The 26,268-nt window shown below is 45.5% G+C and overlaps 1 protein-coding gene across 8 annotated transcripts; it reads left to right on the plus strand.

The window, feature by feature from the left end:
• On the plus strand, positions 1-25,262 carry ELK4 (ETS transcription factor ELK4). 8 transcript variants are annotated; one of them, XM_054803618.1, is made up of 7 exons: positions 6,245-6,576; positions 13,664-13,843; positions 14,161-14,363; positions 15,042-15,257; positions 16,669-17,592; positions 18,795-18,911; positions 19,999-25,262. In XM_054803618.1, exons 4-7 carry the CDS (start codon positions 15,051-15,053, stop codon positions 20,095-20,097), a joined length of 1,347 nt encoding a protein of 448 aa, XP_054659593.1. In that variant the 5' UTR covers positions 6,245-6,576; positions 13,664-13,843; positions 14,161-14,363; positions 15,042-15,050; the 3' UTR covers positions 20,098-25,262. The 8 variants fall into 8 exon arrangements, with proteins under 8 accessions (XP_054659595.1, XP_054659589.1, XP_054659593.1 ...); XM_054803615.1 differs by having other exon boundaries at positions 14,161-14,359; XM_054803619.1 differs by lacking the exon at positions 14,161-14,363.
• The last annotated feature ends 1,006 nt before the right edge of the window (positions 25,263-26,268 follow it).

Here is a 26,268-nt window from a genome sequence, read left to right on the forward strand (position 1 = left end):
CCTGGAGCTGCTGCCCTGGGAACAGAGGGGTTAAGGGCACGGGGAAGCTTAATGCAGAGCTAAATTAAAACAGCTGGCTGGATCGATTTGGCCTGGCCACGCTGGATGACTTACTGCTTCATAATCAGCTTTCGAAGCAGGCACAAGTCCACTCACAGGGAGGCTGGAGCAGGGAAGAACACCTCTGTGTAGGAATAGGGCTGAGGAGCGGTTGGCTTTTGTTTGTTGCTCACCCCGTGGGGCTCAGCGATTCTACCCCCAGGCTGGATGCTTGTTTTTAGCATGGGCTTCGGACAGGTTGTTTGCAGGGATGCACCTTTCCTAGGAGCTGCTCTCCACTGCCTGTGCAGGTAAAACACTTTGCTTTCTGTGGTTTTGTCTGAGCTGCTTTGCTGGGGGAAGGTTCCCAGCTGAGGTGATAAATTCCCTGGCTGGAGCCCTGCAGGAGAGGATGGGGGTGATGGTGTCTGGTCAGTTGTGCTATTTCTTGTTGTTTGATCCAGGAACTGGGCAGTGGTACAGAAAGGGCTTATCCTTCTCTGCTTCCCTGGAAAATCCACCCAGATAAAGCCTTTTTTGGCTTAGAAAGTATGTGGTGGGAGGGGGGAAATCAGATATGCGATTCGACATCCGTGGATCTGCGTTCACTTTTGGAAACATTGGCTTTTCCCTGTGAATTACACCAATTTCTCCCCAACTGCAGTTTCACAGCTCCTTACTAAGACTGCTGAGCACACTGCAGTCTGCTTCTCACCTCTTCTATTTCAGATCTTGGGTTGTTTGCACAAACAACAGGCTCTGAAATGAAATTCTAGATGCCATTGAAATGGTCACGATGGGTCCTGGCTCTGCCCTGTGGTTACGAGCTGTGACGGTGCTGTTAGGTCAAGCTGGGAGAGAAACCAGTGAGGTTTTTAAGAGTTGTATCCAGGAATTTTATTCAGGATGTGGGAACTTCACAAGGGGAATTGTGCTTTTAGTAGGAGAAGGGCTGTAGAGATAACACAGTGGAAACAAGTTTGGCAGCGTTGTGTAATAACCAGAGATCCTCTGGTGCACAGCTTTAGGGCTTAACTTTCACAAGCACCTGAGACCAACTCTAAGCACCTCTGAGTCAGTGGAGACTAGCTCTTCTGGGGGGGGGGGGAAAAAAAAGCCTTTCTCCTGCTGTATCTAGTTCCTCGCTGTGTAATGAAGTTCTCATGTAACTGGGTAATTCTGCTTTTTCCTGAAACAAACTATTGGGTGTAACTTTGAATACTAACAGCTGTTGTATAATCTGGGCATTGCATGTCCTGCTCGGCAAAGTAACTGGAGCATTTACTACTGCAGTGAACTCTGCTGCACGGCTGTCTGCTGACTTATCCCAGTCAAATATCTCCTGGGGGAGCGGAGATGGAGGCTGGTGGACTGGGTTAGCCACCCTGCTCCTGCTGCAGGACACTGAACTTCCCCTCTCCCTCCTCTCTGCCCTGAGCGTGCAGATTGCCCAGTCCTTGAGGCGGGGGCTCTTGTGTTCGTGGACTCAGAATTAACAAGGGTTTGAAAACCAGCACAGATCTGTGGCTTTTCTGAGAGCATCAGCAAACACCAAAGCAGAGGCAGAGCTGTTCTCTGCAAAGGAAACCCAGAGAACTGAGTGCAGAAAGGCTTTATTGGGTCTGAGAAATAAGAGATCGTTGGCAGCTTGGGCGTGAAAGAGAACACGAGGATGGGCACTGAGTTACTTCTCCATCCTCTTCAGGGTGCTCCCTTTAGCTTCAGCAAAGGCAGCTGGTATTTGCGGACCCCTTAATACTCAGTGGGCATCCTGCAGCATCTTTGGGAGCTCTGTGAAGCGATGACTTCCCGTGTGAGCAAGTGCCACCACATCCAGGGACGTTGAGGCGGCATCTCTGTGAGGAGCGTGGTGTTTACCTGGGTTGCAAAGCCGGGGTTGTTGTGAGCGGGGTGTGAAGCTGCTCTGAACCAAGTGACAGCAGATTTCCTGTTGTAAATGTGTCAGGTTGATGACTAGCACCATCTAGGCCTTGTAGGCAAACTAGCACTCGTACTCACTTTTTGGTAGAGTTTCGGTAGGGTGAGGGGGTGGTGGGCAGCCCTGGAGCCGGACCTTCCCTCTGCGTGTCCGTGCTGCTGCGTGCCTCGGGCTGCTCTGGCCGCCTGTGTCCTGCAGCCTGGCTTTCCCAAGGGCGCTTCCGAAAGCGAGCGGGGGGGCTCACCTTCCCCCCCCCCTCCTTCCACCTCCAAGGATGTCTTTAGGAGCTGTGGCTTAAGGTGCTAATATTGGTAACGGAAGCCTGAAGTGATCCGAGGAGGTGTTAAACGTTAAGCTTCCTGAGAGCATCCCTCCTGAGAGGGGGATGAGTGGATTTTTATTGTGAAACTTTAAAAACTCGCAAGCAACCCTTCCTCCATCTGAAGGCTTTTCCCTTGTGAGTGTATCCTCTCGCTAATGAGGCACGAAACCTCTTGTAGCTGTTCTGCTTATTTCATGACTTTTAGATTCCCAGTACTATTGTAAAGCTCAGTCTCAGAGTTGGGAGCTGTATTAAACCAGCTCTGAATTCTGGAACGAGGCCTCGTTAGGGTCTGATTAGCTGTTGCATAGTTCTCTGCCTTTCCTGCTGCCTGTGCTTCCTCGCTCCCTCCCGTCGCTCTTGCAAGCCAAAGACCACGTGATGGCAAAGTCAGAACCTTGCAGTAAGATAAGTCGTTGCTTTTAGAAATCTCTGCGCTTTTCTGACTGGGTTGTTCTGTGCTTTCCTAGAACTGGCAGTTACGTATTGCTTCATGACTTTGTCCTTGCCTCAGAACTTGCAAAATCTATTTCCAGGTGCTGCCATCTGATTAACCTTCACCAGAAATCCCAACAGAAATGTATTCATTTGACTTTCTGCTGCCTCCTTTCTCTTTAAAATGCCTTTGCATGTGAGCTTTTTCCAAACTGTGCCTTGTTGCCTGCTTTATTTTATTCCATCCCTTTGTCTGTCCTATATTTTTTCCCTTGTGATGTTGTCTAAGATAGGAACAAGCCCACGTTGGATTGCAAACCCACGGCAGGGGAAGCAGAACAAAGTAAGAGTTGCACAAAGTTGGAAATGTGTTATCCCTCTAAAAAAGACACTTTGGGTGTTTGTCAGTGGAGTTACCCCAGCTGATACAGCTGTAGCTGAAGCCCTTTAGGTCACTTGGATGCCAGGGCAGAGTGGAGTTGACTTTTCCGTGTGCTGTCCCTCCTCCGTGGCAGCCTGCACTGCCTCTTTGGGTACAGCTCATGCATTGTTTCTTAACTGAGTGCTAAGAAATATGAAATTTGGGGGTGTGCTGGTAGATTTGTGCTGATGGCAAGTGGAAACAAAGCCAGGGAAGAATCTGGAGTCGTGGTGGTGTCCTTGGAAATGGAGCTTGGCTGTTTTGCCACACAAAACATGTTTGGACCCCACTTGAGTCTGGCAGGTGTGCTGAAACGCCAGGTTTGTGTGATCACGTATCTTTCGGAAATGTTCCTTTTTCAGAGCCGTATTGTTCTCCCACTTTGCGAGTAAGTGATGCTCAGTGCCAATGAGGAAAAGCTACTCAAAGAAACAGCATGGTGTGCGCCAGCTCCATAGGTTTTTCATCACCCCAAAGGCTACAGGAGCTCTTGGAGGAACCAGCTGGTTTCAGGAGCGCTCCCTGAGCCGGTTGTGCAAACCCAGGTGCTGGTCCTTTCCCAAAGAAATGGATTTAGCTCTGTTTGAGGTATGCACACGGATGTTGGCAAACCTCCCGTGTGTGACTCTACAGGAAGAGTCTGAGAGAGCACGGGGCTTTTATGTATTTTCCTCCTTGGTTTTTGATTTGGTGTGGGAGAAGGAGTCCAAGCTCTAAACGGAGCAAGAGGTTGGGATGGAGCAGAGCAAAGGAAGATAAGAGGGATGGGTGCAGAGAAATGCTTGACCAAAGGCTTGTGGTGGTTGTTAGCAAGTCTGGCTTGCCTGGGGAGCGTTTGTTTGTGTTTTGAGTCATCTGCAGCGCAGATCAGGTAGAGGTGAGGAGGCTGCGGCTCAGTGCCATGGCAAAAGGGCCTCTGAGCTCCAGACCTCTGCTCCTGGGTCAGTGCTGCATGGCCAGGGCAGTCCCAAGGCAAAAGCGGTACTGATAACGTGAAGGGCTCTGTGGAAATAATGATCGATGCTTTCTGCGGTGGGGGGGAAGGAAACAGCACGTGCTTTCATTTCAAATTAATTATTTTGAAAGCTGAAGAAACTGGCTCTGGACTTTTAGGGGAGATCTGCTTGTCGTTTTTCATTACCTTTTTCTTTTCTTCCCCTCTCTGCCCAGTGTGTGTCTCACTTTTTTTTTTTAAAGTGGAGGTGGGAAAATGGAAAGCATTCTCTTTTTTTTTTTTTTTTAAATGCAGTGGTTAATTTCCATAAATAAATAATGGTCAGCTTGGCTGATAAACTTCCTCTCTCCCCATAAGAGAAAGCACGCTTTGGGGGAAAACCCTGTACATCTTCCCTGGAGCCAAAAGACATCTTGATTTCCTAAACTTCCTTACTTTCTCTGCTTTCATCTCCCCTTTGATCCCCTGTGACTGTGCAGTAAGTGCTGATAAAGGGTTATTTAAAGGTATTGTGAAATGCAACATTGTGTTCCCGGTCTTGCTCCCAAGTTTACACTTTCCTTTTCACTTCATTTGATTGTCATTTGGCCCCATGAAATGGGACCAGCTAAAAGAGATGACCTGGCAAGGATATGGAATTTGCCTTCATAGAAACAGCATTAATTGCAGCCAGAGCTGCTCAGGCTTAACCACGCTACAAGCCGTTGTTCGGGGATGATGGTGCTTCCCAACAAAAACGTACCTGGCTGTGCGGTGCTTTGGCTTGTACCCGCGTGTCGGGCAGGACTCAGGTTTGCGAGTAGGCAGTTGGGCACAATGCGCAGAGAAGACTTTGTGCTAACGCAGCTAACCTTTTACCGGCATGTGTCTAGGAAACTGAAAGCTGCGTGTTGCAGCATGTGTGGTGTTTGACAGTCAAGTGCTGCTTAAATTTTTTTTTTTTTCTTCTCTGCCCATGGGAGGGAATGTGATGGTGAGGCAGAGGGCTGTTTGCTTGTCAGAGGGAAGCGGGAGAGCACTTCACCGTCTGCTCCCGATGCCTGATCCAATGGAAAATAACTCTGCTCTTAAACTGGTACAGAGAGCGCTTTTTAGTAGATACCTCAGGACTGAGGCTGCTCATCTGTAGGCCGAGGCAGCGCACCGTAGCGATGAACAACCTGACCACAGATGAGCAGTTTCCCGGGGACCCAAGCGTGTGCACGGGCGACTTTAATGAGCTTCAGTGTGATTAAGGCTCCCGCTGTGCGTGCGGTCTCCCTCCTGCAGCGAGCCCGGGATCGCCTCTCCCTTCTGCTGCGGCTGGGGAACATGAAGACACCATGTCTCTGCCACCAGCGTGTCGGCATCGGGTGAGCCGGGGACAGAGGACATCCGTGCGGCCTTGGCTGAACCCCGCGGCCTTCTGTGGGCGATGCATCCCGGTGGGTTTCCTGAGCCGAGCGGCCTGGTGCCCCCATGGAGGGGGGATGGAACTAGGTGATCTTTGAGGTCCCTTCCAACCCTAACCATTCTGTGTTCCCTAGGGAGAACGTAAGCGCGTGGTCGCGCCTTTCTCCTGGGAAGAACTATTTTTACGTGGAGGTTTCTCAGTGCAGGAACGAGCGGGGAGCTCTGCCAAGGGGAGCACGGTGGCTCTGGCGTGTGAGGAGGGGCCGTGTTGGGTTTCCCCTGCTCTAGTGAGCCCTGGCTGCTGCTTCGCTCTACCCGATAACCTCCCTGGCTTTGCAGGATTTCTTTTTATTTATTTTTCTTTTAAATTTTAACTTCTTAATTTTTTAAAAAACATTTTAATGTTCTGCGGCTCACTAGAGCCTCAGCCCCTTCCTCTCTCCTGATGTGCTCCTTGCCTGGCTGTGGCTGGGGGACCCGCAGCCCCGCTCTCCCCACGGTCCCCCATAGACCGTGGGTTCCGTGTTATTCGTGACACGCCACGCAAACGCCTCCCAGGGAGCTGCCCACGCCGCGGGCTCCCGGCGGACCGGGCTGAGGGGGCCGGGCCGGGCCGCGGGCACATGGCTGGGAGCGGCCCGGCGGGCGCTAGGCCCCGCGGACTACAGTCCCCAGCGGGCCTTGCGAGCGGTGGGCGGGTAGCGCCGCCCTATTGGTCGGCGGCGCCTCCGGTCCGCGCGGGGATTGGCCGCCGTGCGCGAGCGCCCCGCGCCCCTGCGGGGCCGTGGGCGGAAGTGTGGGGTACGGCGGCCGCGGAGGCTCCGCGGCGGAGGGACTGGCGCTCCGCGTCCCGCCATGTAACGCGCCGCCGCCGTTTCCCCCCCCCCCCGCCGCCGTCGCCTCCTCACCGCTGCCCTTCGCTGCTCGCCTGGCTCCTCCCGCCCGGGATGGGGGCCCGGCGCCCGGCCCGCCGGGGGGGCGCCCGGCCATGAAGGGCGGCGGGGGAGCCGCTCCCAGCACCTGCCCGCCGCGAGGGGACCGCGACGCCCGGGGACCGGCGGGGCTCCTCCTCGGTGAGCGGGGGCGGCCGGGCGCAGCGGGGCGGCTTCCGGGCCGGGAGCGAGCGGGCTCCGTGCTGCGCGGGGGAGGGACCGGAGGGGACCCCTGCGGGGGCTGAGGAGGCCCGGGGCGGGCGGGGAGCCAGGCAGGGCTGCGGGGGCCGGGCCGGCGGTCTGAGGGGGTCGGAGAGCACGGGGCTGGGGGCACCGCGGAAAGTCGCCGCCTCGGGGGCTTCTCCGGGCGTCGGGGCCGCGGGACCCCGTCGTGGGGGTGCGTGGGGGGTCGGTCTCCGTGCGGGGCTTCGCCTCTGTCGTGAAGCCGGGAAACGAAAGCGATGGTTGTGAAGGGCGGCAGCGCGCCCCGGGACTTTGATCTGCGGGGCGCCCCGGGGCCCTTTTCCCCGCTCCGCGCCGGAGCCGCTTCTCACGCAGGGCCGGAGGAGGGAGCAGCCTCCCCCGGTGCGCGTCTTCCCGGCTCGATTTTGGGTTTGCCCGGGCGGGCTGTGCGCCGGGGGAGAGTCCGGGGGCGGGATGGAGAGGTCTCCGGGCTGCTGCCGCTCGGTACTGTGTGTCTGCTGGGAGGTGAGAGCGAGAGGCTGGGACCGAGCGCTTCGTTGGGTTCTTGTAGTTCCTCACTCTGCTACTGGGTGGTTTTTGGTTTTTTTTAATACTTGTGTACACATCTCTCTGTGAAATGGGTGGATGCCTACCCACATCAATAAGTGAGGCCATGGAGAAAGTATGCAAATACATGCTGTTACTTTTATTATTTTGTATGCATATATACATTCACACAAACATATATACGTTTATGTGTGTGTTACTTCCACAGCGCTTACCTTCTTTTCACCAGCAGACTTCTACTAATCCCTGTTGTGCTGCTGCCTGTGGGGGGGTGGAACCCAGAGTTCTGGCTTCGGTGGTGTCGTTTTTAAGTAGCAGCTCCTGAGAAATACAGGAATCGCTTTGTAGGCGAGCGCTCTGTGCAGTGGGTGCAGAATGTAGTCATTAGCATTTCTTTATCTTCATCATATTCAGAACAAACACGATCCCTGCACCAGGCACAGCCTGCCTGACAAAGCTGCGTGTTCGTGATTTTTGTCGGCCTGTTTATTTTTAGGGTCTTAGCGCCTGTTTGTAGAGAATAGTTGTTCCATCGTCATAGCAACCAGGCTGAGTGTATTATAAACATTATTAAAGGAAACCTTTTCCATCTTAAATGAGACTTCCTTTTCATAATAAAGTTAGGATCAACATAAAACATTTAACCTTTTGTTCAGGGTTTACTCCATAGCGTGATGTGGAGACCTGACCCTTAATCTTAAACAGGGATGCTTTTACTTTCAGCAGATGCATTGTGCCTATTGAAGCTAATTTAATCTGCTGTTGGTAAACACTCCCCTCAGCCCATTGTGGTGGTGGATAAGGAGGAAGCAAGTGTAATCTGCTTAGAGGAGCTTCCATAGAAATCGGTATTTTTATGGCTTACTCAGAGACACAGCAGTGTCAGAAACCAACCGAGTAACTGATCAAAGGCATTTAATTTTTGAAGTTTACCATTCTCTTTATTTGTCCTAAACCTTCCCATGTTCTCTTTGGCCTCATATCCTATAAAAGGAGAGGTAGAAAAGGGAAACTCTTCATCAAAGTACAGAAAAGCAGGGAAATTAGATCTGCTGTCCATAAAACTAACTATGCTGGGATGTCGGCCATCCTTAGCCAGGGATGGAGGACCAGAGTGATGGTGGCAACTGGAGGAAGTACGTGGACTGTGCTTTGAAGTACATGGACTGTGCTTTGAAGTCCCCTTACTGGCCATGTTCAAACACGTTAAGCGTTTTTAAGTGTCAGGGTGTGCATCGTATGGTGGGAATCCTTGCTGCTGTTCTCCTTCATGGCTTGTTTTCTAGCACTTGTTTGCTAATACAGAAAGGTGGAGAAGACTAGAAAATACTAAGAAAAGAAAATACTTACTTCTCAGATAGGAGTGAAAAAGCTGAAACAATTTGCTCCTAAACCCCCCAAATATTTGCGAACACCTTAATTTCATGTGAACTACTTAATTTTTGAGCCAAGAGCCCAAAATTTATTGCAACATTTGTTTTAAGTAAATACAACTGTCAAACTCGTAGTGGGATTAAGCAATGAAAACTCTGGAGCGGCTCTTATCGTGAGGACATCCTCCAGCGTTTCCTTCCAAGGAGCTTCCTGCTGTGATAACCACAGCCTCTTTCAGAACAAGCTGATTTTCCTGACCGGGTTGGAAACAACGGTGCAGTGAATGCCAGGGCCAGGGGGGAAGACATTTATTGGAGTCTAGGGTGTTTTGGTGGCGTGTTGTTTTTTTTTTTTTCCTTATTCTTACCCAATTTTAGTATTCATTAGGGAAGGTATAATTTGATTACTGCTTGGGAAGCTGCCAGGATTTGTGGGGTTTTTTTAATGATAGTTTTACAAATGTAGAAACCTGCATCTCTAGTTTAATTCCATGTAAATAGTAACTTTATTTTACACTTATAACTGGCTTTTAACTGGTAATTCACCTGTCTTTGGGAAGTAAGCTAACAAAACAAGTGATAGTGCCCGTAGTTAAAGTGCTTTTACAATGCTCTGTGTGTTCTGGAAAAGGACTAAATACCTTTACACAGCTTCCCACCACATCAGAGTATGTCGATAGGTAGATACTAGCACCCCGAAGGGGCTGGTTTTTGGACAGTAGGTTTCATCATACATGTTGGGCAGCAGGCTCCTTCTAAAATGAATCAGAATTGATAAAATCCTAAAAGTACTAGTTCAGGTGAATCGCAGTCCCAGGAGCTTGAAAATATTTTATGAAAGGTTTATTAGTAATGGGATATTTTAAGTGCTGTGCTAGTGAAATTGCTGCTTGGTTGCGTGTTGATAACCACTTAATTAGACCCTTCATCAGCAATGTTATGCCTCTTTGTCTCTTTACTAAAATAAAAGGAGTAGGGCAGCCATTTATTTATTTATTTAGCTGCCTGCACAAAGTCACTGAAAACCCTGATGTAACTTTGAAGTTAACCCTGTTTTGAACAAGGAGTTGGGCCTGTGACCTCCAAAAATCTCCTTCAACCAAAGTTATTTTGTTGTTTGTTTTCCTGGAACAACTATCTAAGGCCTTGTGCCCACAGGAATATTGCACAACGTAGCAGGAGTTATTGTCTACAAATTCCTTCTGTTCACACACCATGTCCATCTTAAACCATGGGAACGGTTTTGCACAGTAAAGTCTTAACAGTCCAGCTTTGCGCATGTGTGGAGGGCTTGTGGGTTGGACGCACAGCAAGTCCAGCTTTCCTGGAATTGTGTAAAGACTTAATTTGCTCACCTGCTGAATGGCTGACTTGTACCATTAAGTGTGAGAGGGCCCTGAGAGCGTCCCTAAGTTATTGTTACTGCCTTGGTTGGTTGGTTTTTTAGCAGAAGTGTTTGTGATCTGAGAAGATGTTTCTGTGTCACCCTGTGTGTTTGCTTCTGCTCTGTGCTGCTTCCAGAGTCATCTTTTGAGTTGTCACTTCTGTGTAAATACCTGGATGGCTGTAACCACGCCATTTAAATACATGGTAGCGATGATTTTGTCCTCGCTGTGTAACGTCTGTGTGACATCCTTTCTTTCCTTTGCACCGCCCTCCGTTTCTGTGTGGGTTCTGACAAGGCTGCAGACCCGACTGCTTTATTCAGTCCATCTGGAGAAGTCATCAGGCTGCAGATGCTTATAAGAGGCTGTTGGAACAAATTGAGGTGAAAGAGTACTTGAGCTGTTCTCGGTGTTGAGTCAAAGCACAGGAAGTCTGCCAGAAGACCTTGAAGACAAGGGGTTCGGGCAGATCCCCCCCTCCCTGGTTCTGCCTCTGCTCCCTTCTCAGGGCTTGGCTGGCTGCTGCCTTGCTGGGGCATAGTGAGGTGTCCCTCTCCTTTTTGAGCGCAAAGGAATGAACTCTTGAGTTTGTTTTGCGATAGTAAGTATAGCTGTTGGCCATGGGAGAGATTACCATATGCCACTTCCTAAACTGTTCCTCCTGTCTGCTGTGCCACCCAGTGATTGTGCACTCTCCTTCCACAGAAGATGCAAAGCCCTGAGGCTCTGTAATCAAATGGGTTGCATGGAACATGTTGTGGCAGAGATGCAGGAGGAGAAGTCACCCGAAAAGATACGTATCTGCTGTCCTGGGGTTTTTTTTTGTAAACTCAAGGCTTTGTAAAGTCAAGGCCTCAAACAAAGCTACAGCAGCCTCAAACAAAGCTACAGCAACCTCAGACGAAGCTGCAGCAACATGAGAAAGCTCAAGTTTGCAGTGCTTGTATTTAGAGTACTGCAGCCAAATTCTGTCAGCCACTCAGTATACTTCAAGGGTCATTCGTAGGCGTCAGAGAAGATCTCAAGACAATAATAGTGCTCTATTTTAGCATACTCATTACAAAGTGTAACTGCCCTCTCTGCCTCTAGCAACTATTTTTTCCTCATACTCAAATGGTGCAGAAGTGGAAAGGCCGTTGTCATAAGCAGCAGTATTGCTTCTCTGCCTAATTCCCTCATTGTCTTCTTAAATGAGACCTTTTTCTTTCTCTGTGGACTCGTATAAGGAAAATAACCTTCAGCAAAAAGATGCTTTGCCGTGGCGTGCTTGTAATTATTGGTGTATTCATCTTGAAGAAAAAGCAATCAAACTACTGGGCTTTTTATGCTGACGGGGAGCTGTGCTGGGAGACATGCCTTTTCATGAAAGGAGACATAGCTTTGAAAGAAATTGAAATGCTGTTTACAAATCATGAGAGAAGTAACATCTCACCATTGTTAATGTGGAGTGGGAGTGAGACAGTGGGTTCCTGTCCTCATCCTGATTTCTTTAGCTTCTCTAACTAATGGGCCTGTGACATATCTGAAGAGCGTGGGGTTTGCTGTATGTCTGAATATAAAGGACAAGAGGATCTTCTGAATTCCTTCCAGTGTCAGTGCAGGAGGTGGATGCTTTTGAGCACAGAAGATGGCTGTGGTGTGGAGGGGAGCCTCTGTAACAGCTGGTCCCGCCGTGCCAGGGCAGCTGAAGGTGTTCTGCAAAACGCAGAGAGCACAAGGAGCTCAGTCCCTGTGGTTGTAAGGTAAAGGCTCATGAAAAGCATCAGCTGCCTTCTGCCCCAGGTGCTGAAGAAGGAAGAACCTTTTTAACGTGTTACTCATCTCTTCTTAAAGAGAAGTGCTCATCTCGCCTCTACTGGTTTTAATTTTGCATCTTGTGTGATGTTTTTTTATCCTGCTTTTTCCTGCAGAAGGAACAGTTCTTTGATGTATTCTTATGCAGTATCAAAGCAACTTTAAAAAAAAAGTTAAATTAGATGTTTCAATTCATAATACAACATTGTCTCCCATATACATATTATTCTTTCCCAGTTACAGCTTACTCCTGGACTCTGAAGGGGCAAGATCTGCTTGTGATCCCATTTCATTGACCAGGTTGGAGGGTTATTTTCTGGCCTTCCCTTTGTATACAATCTTCAGAAAAACTCTATGCCCTCAGTTCCATTGAGGTATCTCTCCATTGTTTCCTGTAGATGCGCTCAATAAATATTTAATAAAGAGGGACATTCATTGTCTCATACGCGATAACGTTTCTATTAACAATTCCGAAGTGTTCCCTGCTCCTGTTCTAATGACAGCCAAGGAATAAGTAAAAATTCTCCACCCTGTTGTTAATGTGTCTGACATAAGACTTTTGAAAGCAGAGAGTGCTGAGGATATGCAGTGTATCCTTCAAGTGATGGACAGAATCATGACAACCCTAAAGCCTGTAAACGCTAGAAACATAAGTAGTAACTAGATCAACACTCCGGTACAGTCTGTAACTCTGCCCCTGGGAGAAGGATCCTTCCAGCCAGAAAGCTGCGGTATTTGGGATTTAGGCAGCATGAACTCTTATTTTGGTAAATGCTCCTCAGAACAACATAGCTCATCACTGGGAAAGGTATTTTAAAAAAAGAAAAAATCTCGTATCTTCCATCATTTCCGTCACTCCGTGCTTACTCTGTATTGCTGAAGTCTGTGCTGCCAGAGTGCCGTTCTGTCAGCGTTGTGCATCTCCAGCTCGACTCAAAACCAGCCGTGACCTAGGCAGTAACGCTTGACTGCGGTAGAGGGTGGTGAGCTTTGAGATAATGGCAAGGTACTGCTTACTAAAGGGAAGCAGCCCTTTGAAGTAATGGCATTTAAATTCTGGGATGAAATCTGTATGGATTTTTAGGAGGGGGGGGGAAAAAGCTTTTGCCGCTCTGAAATTCTGCTGCTAATCTAATTTCTACGTGATTGCCTCCCATTGCATCAGTCAGCGCTATTTGGTGCAGTGCTGCTTATGGGTTTTGAAAGTGCTGTAGATAAATGTAGCGTGGGAATAATCACTCAACTTCATTTTCCTGCTCTTTCTCTGTTAACACATGTCACTAGTATTGACAGCTCTGCAGAATGGTAGAATCAAGCCCTTATGTCTACACAACACCCCATGCATGTGCATCATCCTGACAGGATAATGAGGCTCCGCAGCGTGCACGTCCTCTGCGTTGCCAGTAGGCAGATATGAAATGTTATTGGCAAATGTGAATACAAGTCAGAGGAGAAATCCTGGAAGAGTTTTAACGTGGCTGCCTGGTCCCGAGTTCCTGTAAGGTTCAGCTGGCGTGCCACGGTGCAATGTGGGAAGAGTCTCTGATACTTTCTTAGAGTACTGAGCAATTAATTTGGGCAAGCATGGAGTTGTATGCATACAGTAATTAACAAGGAAAGCACCTTAGGCCAGCATAACAAGGTGGTGTGGGTGTCCTACATTTTGAGACTGTTCCATGTAATTGCAGCAATTTAGCTGACTTGATCAATGTAACACCCCTGTGTAGTCATGTAAGCATGCCATTAGGCAGGTATTCTTAAAAATAGGTTAAATGCAATGGGCTCTGCCCAAAAAAGTACCTGCCCTAGGGCACCTTATTTAAATAAGAATACCTAGCCCTGTGTAAACTGTCAGCAGTAATCCTTTTACAGGGCTGAGTAAATTCTGAAGCTCTGACATGTAGACCCGTTCTCTTCCTTATATAGGGCTGGATAAGTGCTGGGCAGTAATGAGATTGGAATAAAAGGCTTTGGTAACGAAGATGAACTGGCAGTCCCAACTGAATCTTAAACTTATCCCTGCATATACATGGACTTCAAACAATACGAGCGCGACTCCTGCTTGCTGAAGTCAGACTTGATGCCGCTGTTTTGGAGCTTGTGCTTGTGAGTAGCCCTGCTTGGGCTGCAGGTTCACCCCGATGGAAAGCCCTGTACTCTTTACGTTTGCCTATACTGAGGTTTAACTGTGCGTGGGGAAAAAATTATCTAGTGGTTATGCACATCAAAACATTTTTAGTGTAATATATCAGGCTGGCTCTTATTCCAGAGTGGCTGGGTTTGTTTTTGTTTCATTGGAAGAAGTTTAAGCTGCACTAATAGAAGCCATTCTATTCTGAAATAAGAGAATGTGTATGGGATACTGAATTAATATAATTTTACCTGGTTTAATTCACTATGTATCATATACTTCTCTTGTGCAGACAGGATTATTAGTGTTCTGCCTAAAAATATCTGTGGAAGTACTGGTTCATGTGGTCAAGGAAAAACGTCATCTCTACTCCCTTGTCTGTCCTTGATGAATTTATACATCGACAGCTTCAGTGCAAGAAAACCATGCTGGAAGTGCATGAATCAACTGACAGATACTAGTCCTAGAAAGTCTCAGCATAAATGACTGATGTAGGTAAGAGATGGCAGGAATCAAGAGAAAAGCAAAGGCAGCATTTGAAATCATTTTACTTTCTTGTTTACTCTCTTAGAAAAGTCAGGGATAAAAACTGGCAAAGAAAGGAGGTTTGAAAGAGGAGGCTGGGGGTTGGTAGAGAGGGCTGCTTATGAAGAGGCAGTACAAACGTGAACTGAAGGAAAATGGGCTTGTTCTGTGGCATCTTCAGGTAACTTAAGCAGTTACTTGATTTGCTCTCTGATTTCTTAAAGATACGGAGGCTGGAGGAAGGTGCAGGTAAGGAAAGGAGGTGGTGAGTGGGTGGTTTGATTTTTACCTGGGTGCACCTGAGCTGTTTCTCATAAAGCAGTACAAGTCAGAGTGGGTGAGCATGGAACAACTTAGAAAATTTTTTTTGGAGAGTGACTCATAGCAACTTACCCAAAGTGACCTGATTTAGTTAAATGAATCTAAATATAACCCATGTGAAAAGTACTGACATGTGGGAGGAGACGACAGCAGTTGGCTCTCAGCCTCTCTGTTCTGCAAGGAACATCTTTCACGACTGGTGACTAATAATTTTTACTCTTGCTGGCTTTGGAAATAACATCTCTGCTCCATCACCCCCTTCTAGGGAGATGAAGAAAATGCGCTAGTCCTAATCTGTTGCCTTTTATCTGCCTTTCTGAATTTCAGCTTACTGCTATGGACAGTGCTATCACCCTGTGGCAGTTCCTCCTCCAACTCCTCCAGGAGCCTCAGAACAAGAATATCATCTGTTGGACCTCCAGCGACGGGGAGTTCAAACTGCTGCAGGCAGAGGAGGTGGCCAGACTCTGGGGAATCCGCAAGAACAAGCCCAGTATGAACTATGATAAACTCAGCCGTGCTCTCAGATACTATTATGTGAAGGTAACAGAGTCCATAAATCCACCTCAAATCCTTATCCATCTTACCAGCTTCTGCCTAATGAGCTTTGTTTCCTTTTTCATTCTCTTCAAGGAGATAGGTGTCACTTCTGTCTCCCAGACTTAAGTAAGGTGTACTAGTTGTATGTGTAGAGGTGTTGTTTTTTCTTTACATTATTATTGTGCTGCATTTCCTTCACGGTGGTTATTTCATAAGGTTCTGGGTAGCTTTGTGCAAAATGTTACTGTCTGTGATTTATGTCTTTGCTAATACAAATCTGTCTTTGAATGCTAATCCCCTTTCCAAAAATACGTGCCCTTGCAAGAGTTAAAATCCTCAACACTCCACTTTAAGCAACAGAATGATTATGATGATTGAGGTGGTGAATATTGCACCACCTTGAGATCTCTTCTGCAATTGTCTCTACAAAGGGGCTATCAAAATAAGGATTTTCAGTGAAGCAGCCCAAAGTATTTTTCTTTTTTACGTGTATTCAGAATCTCACCTCTGATGTGGTCAGTGAGTGTAGTCCAGCAGAATAAGATGCTACCGTTTAGCTAGTGTCTTCTAATAACTTGAGAGAGCCTTTCATTAGTGTACAGGTAGTGTCCAAAAGCTGAACTAGAACCACAGTGGGGGAGTCTTACCTTTGTGTCAATAAGCCATTTATCCCACAACTGTTACTGTGTGAGTATAGGAGAGAAAAAATAAAATACAATTTCAGAGGAACCTGTCAGTTGTAGCAAGTGGTATGCTGCTTGGAGTTTATTATTAGGTAGCACAAATCTGACTTTGTACTGAGAGGTCTCAATAATAAGATGATTCTTATTTGTCATACAGTTATTAGGTCCAAATTGTGTGTGGCATCTTGCTTAGGAGCAAACCAAGTTTGACACATGTTATTTTGTGGTATTGAAATAGCTGATTAGTTTACATTCTGCTGACTAGTTCAGCTACTCAGCTTTATTCTTATTAAGAATAAAGGTGGCTTGATTTGAAGTATTAGCTCTTAATTCTGCAAACCTGTAAGCTTTAATTCTGCAGGTTCTCCTGTTAGATTATGCTTACTGTACCCAGGTCAGTGATCTTTGGGGGTATCGGGTATTTTTTTGTTTCTTAGCTCATCTTTTAAAATGTTAAACAGAATTGCTTGGCGGTTTTAACTCTGTTGTTAGTATATTTAGCATCAGGTTAAGCTCACCTGGTTTTAGCATTTTGTCTGCGAGCTCTGGTAGTGATACTTCGGGACCATAACTGGATTGCAAGAATGCAGTGTGTTTTTAAAAAAAAAAAAAAAAAACAACTTTTTGAAAGATTACAGACTATCTAATTCCTCAGTCTGTTTTAGGCAGTGTTTGTAGGAAGAAAACTAATCTGAAGAAGGTCTAAATATATCTATCTATCTTACCCGCAGAATATCATTAAAAAAGTGAATGGTAAGAAGTTTGTGTACAAGTTTGTTTCTTATCCGGAGATTTTAAATATGGATCCACTTGTCGTGGGCCGTATAGAAGGAGACCCTGAAATGACTGGTTTTGCGGAAGTTAGCAGTGCTCCAAAGGATGTGGAAAACTGCGGGAAGGAGAAGTCTCAGTCCTGTGCTAAATCCTCCAGCCGCAATGACTATATCCACTCAGGCTTGTACTCCTCTTTTACTCTGAACTCCCTGAACTCTTCCAGCATAAAACTCTTCAGGTCCATCAAGATTGAGAATCCAGCTGAGAAACTAACAGAGAAGAAACCTGCTCAGGATCCAACGCCCTCTGTCATCAAGTTTGTAACCATGCCCTCCAAAAAGCCTTCATCTGTCCCCCTGGTCTCTACCACTTCAACGGTCTCTGCCACTTCCACTGCTTCTGCCACTTCAACCACATCCTCTCTTCCCATGGGATCGGAAGAAACTCTCCAGACCTTGGAGACGCTTGTTCTACCCAAGTTAACTGTCCCTGAAGCTCCAGCACCTTTGCCAAACTTAACCACCAGCTTCACCCCAACTCCACCCATATCCTCAGTTTCTCCTACTCTGCAAGTTCCTTCCACACCCCCGTCGCCGCCCCTGAGCTCTAATCCTGACCTGGACATTGACACCGACATAGAGTCTGTGGCTTCTCAGCAGCTGGAGCAGGCTCAGAGCCTTCAGCATCAATCCCCAGAGCCCAAAGAACAGGATTCTTCTGTGCTGGAGAAGGAATTTGCCAATCACCTCTCCAGATCTAAAAAACCCAAAGGGCTGGAGTTGGCTCCTACTCTCGTCATTACAGGCAGTGATCCAAGTCCACTGGGGATTCTGAGTCCTTCTCTCCCAACTGCTTCTCTTACTCCAGCACTTTTCTCTCAGGTAACCTAATTCCCTTCCTGTTGGGCTTTTTGATTGGTTTTGGTTTTGTTTTGGTTTTGTTTTTTTAGTAACAATAGTGGTTATGTTATATTTTAAAACAGTAAGGGAAGGCAAGTGGAAAATGAATAGTCAGTAGACTGTATTTGGAGTTCTGAAGCTCAGGATGTCGCTCCCATTTTTCTTATAAAACAGAAACTTTATTCATAATTGGCATTGGCTTCCACCCCAAAGTGTGCCCAAGTGGTATGTCGGCTGTACGTGTCTGTACGCCGTTAGCATGTGGAGGCAAAACCCAAACCAGCCCCAGCAGGGTCCTTTGTAAACCTTGCCAGGGTGGTATTGAATTATTTCAAAAACCCCAAACCCTGCCCTTATCCTTCAGGCTGATTCTGAAAATGCTTTAAAAATAGAGAACCACGGCAGTGTCTGTTTAGCAGCTTTCTGTTGCTTGATTTAGTAGTCATTTACTTAAGATCAGAGTATTGTGTCTTAACAGCAATAAGAACAGCTGCTTAATTTGGTTGTTAGCCTTGAGTGGAAAAGGAAAGCTTTTATGCCTCATGGAAAATTTGGAAGAGAACTGAATCCAACTAGGCTGTTAAATTATTCTGTATATATTTAATCTCTTTCCTGTAATAAATTTGAATTAGAGTGAAACTGTAGGGAAACTGCTGATTGAAAACTAAAATGGTTGAAGACAGGAAAAAAAGCAAGTGCAGTTGCTCTTTTGGCACCCTTTGAAGTGTTCGGCCGGTGAATCTGGAACATCCAGAATATTTGGAAGCTGGATGTAAATGTCTTTTGTTGTGGCTTGCACCGTCAGTGTCACCCAGACCATGTGTGTGCCCGCTGTCTGCTCTTTTTTAAATTCATGGACTGAGTTTTCCTAAGTCACTTGCAGGTGCTGTGTACTGAATTGCAGGAGGAGCCGATTTGCTGTAGGTTACACAGGATTTGGCAGCTGCTGGGAAAAGAGGGCCAATTGCTCAGCAAGGGGAGGGAGAGCCGGATGGCGGCGGTGGCGGCTGCTGCTGCTGTTGTGGGGTTTGAAGGGAGGAGGTGGAAGGAGGCAATGGGAGTTCCTGAAATTCAGACCCAGCCCTCCGCAGCTGTAGGAGCTGAGATTATCGTGGCTGGATTTACATGTGCTGTGCGTTACAGGGCAGGTCTTGCGCAGCTGACAATCTTCATGTGTTTTGCAGACTCCCATCTTGCTGACCCCAAGTCCCTTGCTCTCCAGCATTCACTTCTGGAGTACGCTAAGCCCGGTTGCTCCTCTCAGTCCTGCAAGGTTGCAAGGTGCTAATACACTCTTTCAGGTAAGTCCCAGCAAGGTTAGCCCATCTCTCCCTTTGAGCCTTTCTGTCCCCTATGTTGGCTTTTCAGAGCATTTAATTGTAGTGTTTACCTAGTTTTATTTAAGTGTATTGTAAATGTTGGTATTTCAGAAATGTTTTAAAGTAATAGTAGTCTGTGCTATAGTTAGATATATTTTTTTTAGGTCTGTCTTTCCCATAAAACTTGCTTCCCTGTAACTTCACTGGTTGAGATTTTCCTGGAAATTGAATTTTGCTACTCTCTTGGTGGTTTTAATCATTTGTTAAGTCTCCTCTGTTGAAAGATATTAATTAAATCTCAGTACTAGTAAGAAGGAAGATTGTGTGTGTGATGTCTGTGGCAACATATAGCACAGTTCTTTATGATCTCTATATTCTGCTGTTTTCTGTTGTTTGGAAATTGTCAGCTTCACTGTTTTTAATAAATATTTTTCTTTAATAAGAAAAAATCCCCTATATTAAAAAAAAAACCTTTAGTTGTAATTACTCATGTTCTTCCTTCACCTTCTACTTTGGAATTGGAATAACCATATCTGTTGCCTGAGTCTGCACAGGGAAAGGGTAAAATTTAACTAGTTGGCTTTTGGGTTTCTTTCTGTCATCACCATGGAGATGAAGGAAGTAGCTTACATGTACCATGAGGATAGGGAATAAACAAGTAGGTCTGAAAATGCATTGGACATTTTTCTCTATAAATAGCTGATAATTAACTGAGGAACAATTTAGATCGTCGTTCCCACCAACCTGTTTTAAAGTCACACACTAGTTTAGGACATAGGCGGTGCTCAGTGCAGAGGTTCCAGAGTGGGTCCCCGTGGTGACACTGGTTATAGTAGCTGCATCGGTGCAGTTGGTGATGCAGTGTCATTTAAAAAGTAAATTACTTGGGGGAAGCCAAGAAGATTATTTGAAAGTTTGGGGTGGCTTTTTTTTGTTGTTGTGTTTCAGTTGTGGTTGTGTGTCGGTTTTGTTGTTGTTTTTTTTTCTGGGGTAGCTGCCACATGCACAGATGAGAGGAACAGTAAATTAAAATGGCTTCTTCCCTAATAATTTTTGTTTTGTCTCTTAGTTTCCATCAGTGCTGAACAGTCATGGCCCATTTACTCTGTCTGGACTGGATGGACCATCTACCCCTGGCCCGTTTTCCCCTGATCTGCAGAAGACATAGCACATGAACTCATGGAAAGGACATATTGGCAAGCAAGGGAAAGATATGACACTTACATTTAACCATGTTTTTTTAAATGAACAATTTATAATTCCACAGAGATTATCAACAATCATAGTTTTTGCCATTCCCAAATAAAATGCCTTTTTTGCAAAATTCCCTTTTTTGAAGACCCAGGTTGGGAATGTATATTATGCAAACGCCTTAATAGGAGCTGAAGCTCCGGTCTCTTCTCTTCCCTCCTTGGTTTGGAAGACTTCACTATGGTTTAATGGAGTTTTGACTGGTGTTGCAGTAACTGAGTCTGCACTGATTGCAGTAAACAGTATCAGAGAAGTCTTTTCTCTGTGACTCTTGGAAAACCCCTCTGTTCTTCTGCTTCCTGTGCTTGGCAAGAAGAAATCTAATCACGATCGAAGCTGGCATTCCAGGAAATGCTTTGGGAAAGGGGTGTGTGCATCGGCTTTGCCTTGGGGCCCGATAACTTCTGCAGCAACAAAACAGCCTGCGTCTTTTCTGCTGTAAAAACATCTTGTCTTTTTGCAGGGAGAAATTTTCAAGGAATATTCAATGATTGTGTTATTGAGATATGGACAATTTTTGAATGGCATTGTATACCGACAGTCCAGCCCCTCAGAGAAGTTGTCTGGCTAGCTTCTGGATGCTTCCCTGCCCTCCCTTCGGTGAGGAGGCGAGGTCTGGAGATGGATGAATGGTGTGATTAATTCCTTTCAGTTTTCAGAAAGTTTGAATGCTGAAGTCCAAACATTTCTTGTGCCAGAGACCTGTTAGAAAGCCTGTAATCTCACTGCTAGAAGATTAGCAGGATGGTGGATTTTACATGAGGTTTTGAGGGTGTGTCTGTATTTGAGGTTGCTGCCTGATGCTAGAGTTTCAGACCCAAACAGTGGGTGAGAACACTAACGTCTCGGCATTAACGTTACTGCTCTTTTCCCACAGTCGAAGTGGAGAAGCTCCTCTTCTACCAGTCTTATCTCAAGTTTTGCTACAGATTACTGCTTTTCTTATTTGAAGAAGCGCTCAAGCCCAAAGTTAGGCTCAGTGTGTACAGCTAGCTGAGAGAGGTACCACGGCATATCAACCTTACTGTAAATTTGTGCTTGCATTGCTTTTCTTGGTGGCCGTGTGTGTATGGGTTAGAACAAGATTAGTATCCAGAGGCATTTGAAACACTGATGAAATGAAATTTGTAGTTAGATCTTTAGACCTCAGGAGGCCTTTTAAGAGAACTGAGGCACGGAAGAAGAAACGCTCTCCTCTCATGGCCCCTCGGAGACTGCATGTCTTGGTCTGTTGGTGCTGGGCGCTGTGCCCTTCCACTTTGGGCATCTGAAGTCAGGCAGCAACTTCTGTTTGCTACTGTGTACATTGAGTTGGTGACATGAGATAATCTCCATAAAATGCGCACTAGAAGACAGATGGAGACCATCTCTTTCCTTTGGCATCCTCACTGGCTGTCCTCAAAGTTTTAATGAGCAGAGGAAGATTGTACCTTTACAGCAGGAGGAGCTGGCAGTGTACGCTGTATATATTGCACCTGTCTTACGGATAAGTGGTGAACTCGAGCTTTCCAGAGTTTTCCTTTTGCCACTTTTGCAGACTCTGAGTTCACTTTAAAGCGTATGACAATACCCAAGACTTAATTTACTGCAGTGACGTTATCTTTTTCTATTATAGCATTGAAATATGTAAACCACTTAGTATGTTCCTGACATGCCACCCGAGGCAGGTGGGTGTAATGGAGTTGCTTTTTGGGCATTGTACATCCAGAAAGTCCCCTGCCCGGTGGGAGAAAAGGGTATGCCTGTCTTTAGGTGGAGATAGCAGGGAGTGAGTTCGTGTAGTGAACTGTCTTCCTGTTCGGTTATGCCAGGGGTATAATACTGCTTTGCGTTTTAGACAGCAGCAGATGCAGGATAAAGTTCTTGTGCCAGTGGCTCTTAAAATGACAATGTGCAATATTGACCTTTTTTGTTTTTAGATGCAGAAAGCAAGCTGTGGATCATAATTAAGAGCAGGCACCTGGAATTTTCTGGTTTGCATGATAGCTTGTGAGTCTGCTCTAGAAAATATATATAGCTATGTATAAATAGCAGCACTTTTAATGTTGTTTTAGGTTGGCCAATTTTATGCCCACGACGTGTGTGGACTTGAGCAACATTGCAGACTAGGATTAGAATTTAAAAATAATTAATGAGCACTAAAGACTTGCAATTTAATTGCTTCCCTTTCCTTGTCCCCTATGGAAAAAAGCCAAGTTTATTTGTTTAAAAGTTGTGTATGTGCACACATGCACTTAATTTTTTGTAAACTGTATCACTTTCAGCATAGGTATGCAAGAGAACCAAATGCTAATAGCTTGTCAGTTGTGCTTGGCCTAATTTCACGCTCTTCTCCGAGTAGCTTCGTAAGATTGCACTGCCATAGCTGGTTGATGAGATACACGTTTCCTTTGGGAATACCTTCTTCAGAGAAAGTTAATATGAAAATGCAGCCTGTACGTGTTGGTTTCAGTCTGGTAAGATCCAACTTCCTGACAGATAGCACTGAGAAGAGGATTGCTTTTGCTTCTTGAGCACCTGCCTTGGAAAATGAAAGTCCCAGCTAGGGTTGTAATCTCAGGAGGCAGTTGGGAAAGCAAGTTGAAAGGGAGGGGAGGTGTGAGAGGAGAGGCTTGCTCACCTTTTCTCCATTACAACTTTCAGGTCACTTAAGGTAATATGATCTTGTATATATGCTGCCTCATTAAACACACACTTACTAACAAGGATAGAACTGCCAGCTTTTTTGGACCACATTCCTGACAGAGCACAGTGTCGCTGTGGCTTCTTGGAGCTTGGTTATGTGAATTGCTGGTACTTTCACTAGCTCACTTCAGGAGCAGTTTGCAGCTCGTTGCAACTTGTTTTTAATTTAGTGTAGGGAAGGCGGGGGTTAATATAGGCTCTTTTTTAATTATCATGTTAGCAGTCTGTAATATGGGTATAGTACTGTGTTGGTTTACAAAAATAATAACGCAGCATTATGGAAACATTTTATTACACTGCAATTCATGTTGCTGAATTAGCCATGGTATTGTTGAATGCTTGATAATATTTGCATTGGTTAATTCATAGATGGTGGTAGAATTAGACTGGATGAGCACGGAAGTTGAACATCTGTCTTGCTTCTGGAAATCTTTTACATATCACTGCTGCTGTATAATAGTACTGCAGAGTTGAAAAGCTTGCGCTGCTGTTGCTGTGTGTGCTATGTCTGGCTTTGTTTGAGATCCTGAACTGTCAGGATGCCACTAGCGACACGTGCAGCTAGCAGAAACAATCCATGGAAAGCAGAAATGTGTTAATAATACCCTGCGGTTGGAGAACCATACTTGTTCTGTCTTACCTGTTTGCAGAGAATGGGATCCTAGTAATGATGGAGGGAAGTGTTTTGGTTTTTTCCTTAACAGCAGCTTAAGTCTAGATCCTTGTTTCAGAAATCTGTCTTCAGCAAGTGACGGCTGAATGTAGTTCCTATGCACTGTCTTTGGCACATTGAAGTTGCGTTTTGCAATAGGTCAGGAAGTGATAAAATGCCTTGAATTTGAGAATTCATTGTTTTAACTTGGAGCATCCTAAGACTTTGGTATCCATGCAGTCTTTGGTATAATGGACCGTGCGTTATAATATGAAAGGCTTTGGTTGTTCAGTGGTTTGTTCGGGATAATTTCTCCCTCTGGTATGTTTTCAAACCTCAGATATCTAGCAAATAGATTCTTCCTGGTTTTTTTAGCGTTCATTTTAACCACAGTGAAGGCTGCTTAAGTGCATATCTTCCTTTACACGGCTTTTCAAAATGCAGTGAGATGCATTAATGTCAGATTCCTTCATGACTTCAACTTTCATGCGAGAACTTCTGCAGGTTGAGATCGGATGAAAGAGCTAGCCTAGCACATTGATGCAGTTTCTCAGGTGAGCACAGGCGCAGAGTTCTGGTCCACTTCTGTAGCATTTTTCTAGTGCTGAGGTCAGAACCTACAATTCTGACAATCTGTTGGCTACCCATGGTTTATTCATATATCTTTTAGTTACCTTTTGCTACTGTTTTATAGCATTTTTGTATGTACTCATGTTTTACTATACAATTTAACCTCTTCCATTTTTAATGCATATTTGTTTACAAGACACATCTCAGTGTTGTATCAAGAGGCTATCTTGGTATTGTCAGCTATGAAAATAAACTACGTCAGTAGTTAAGGAACATTGTCAAAGCTGACAGGTATTTCAAAACTTGATGTTCAAGTTCTGGGTGTCCATGATAATTTTGTTCTATTTTGTTCCTCAGTTCTCCTGTGTAAGAAATATACGTTCCTTCTGGCCTCTGAGGTCATGGGTATGGATAGATTATTTTGTCTTAATAATCACGGAGCATAGTATTGCAAACAAACAGCCCGAGCCCCACGGGACCTTACACTCGGCAAATAAGTTGAAAATCCACTAGAATTGCAGTCATGTTGCTTAGAAGCTATTTGGGATCTTTTAATAAGGTATAGTATGTCTTGCCTAAACAGGAATTTTTATGGTTTGATTTGAATTTAATTAAAGAGTAATTGGCAATGGTTGCTGTTCAGTCTGAACAGTATTAGCAAATCTGCTTAATGTGGAAGCCTTTGGCTATTGCCATCAAGTTGAGTGGTGGTTAATATGTGACATGCTAAAGTTGATCTGCTGAAATCAGAGGCTGTCGGATGAAGATTAAAAGATAAAACACAGTGACAGTTGTTTTACACAGCCCTTCAGGGCTATTGCTGCAAAAGGCTTTGTCTTGGAACAACATCTGTGGACGCGGCATTCCACTTGCTTTGAGCGTGTAGTATTGGCCATGCAGGAGCCCTTTGGAAAAGCTGATTGTGGACAGGGAAGAATTTTTGAAAATAGAACCAAATCTTTTCCCTGTAGCCTGCTTTTAGTCATAAGGATATAATACGGGAGCTACAAAGCTGCAGTAATGGCAGTGCTGCTCTGTTTCTGCAGTCTGTGTGTCACCAACAGACCTTCCACTGAAATTTCCTGAGTGTCTTGGTGCCGTCTAAAGCAGAAAGGTTAAGCTTTGCTTTTGGGTGTCTAGCGGATCCTGAACTGAGGAATGTTGTTCTTGCCTTTCTACAAAGAACAAACAAAAATAAAGGAGAATGTTCACTGCAGAACACTGATTCTTTTTGGAGGATGCAGCTTTGACCATAACCATGCTTTGTGCAAAAAAAAAAAAAGCGACCTGCAAGGTAAGAAAGTTGGGCAGGGCCCAGTGTTTCTTTTCAGATGTGTATGCTGATGTATTTCCCTTTCGGGATAGCAAGATGTCTGCTTCACAGAAATTGTTCTACAAAAAAAAAAAAAAGAGTAAAACTGACTAGAATTTATTTTTGTTTACCCCCTCCCAAAGAATGTAGTAGAAGACTTTAACTGTGGAGCTATTCCAGACGTCTGACAAAAAGCATACTTTGAGAGCTGAAAACTTGTTTTTTGGATGCGTGGTTTAACTGAGACTGGAACAGCTCTCTTCACGTGAACATACGTGTGCTCACACGCTCACTGCCTGGGAGGGCGGGTGTTCATTAGGTAGTCTGGCTTCCAGATTCGTAGAAGTAATGCTTACTGTGTACACTCAAAGCAAATGCTGCACTATGCAGTTGCCACTTTTAAATGTTTTGCACACGCCGGCGAGGCTTTTCGGGGCTTTTTTCTTTTTTTAGTACTCAAATCAATTATACCACAGTGCGGACTCATTAGTTGCCAAAGGTTATTTTTAAATACATCTTGGACATTGTTGTATGCCACATCTTCTAAAAAAAAGTGTCTTAAATGTGTCTTTGAATAGTTTTATGTTCATGGAACAAAAGTTTGGACTTTTTTACTTAAAACACTTGCTTCTCTGTTGAGACCATGCATTGCAGAAGGTTTTCATCTCAAAGTAGGGATTTTGGCAGGGGGCGTAACAGGATAATTATGAACCTTCAGAGAACAGGGGTCTTTTAATGGAGACACTGAAGGAACTGTAAGCAGCGGGGAGGAGAGGTTGGAAGGCGTTGTGTTCAGAGCCCATTGCAGTCCTTGAGCAGTACATGCAGCAGTGCTGTACTAATAACTGGAAGCCGTTGTTTTTAATTTT

Source organism: Grus americana, chromosome 25, assembly GCF_028858705.1.
Source record: "Grus americana isolate bGruAme1 chromosome 25, bGruAme1.mat, whole genome shotgun sequence".
Classification (NCBI taxonomy): domain Eukaryota; kingdom Metazoa; phylum Chordata; class Aves; order Gruiformes; family Gruidae; genus Grus; species Grus americana.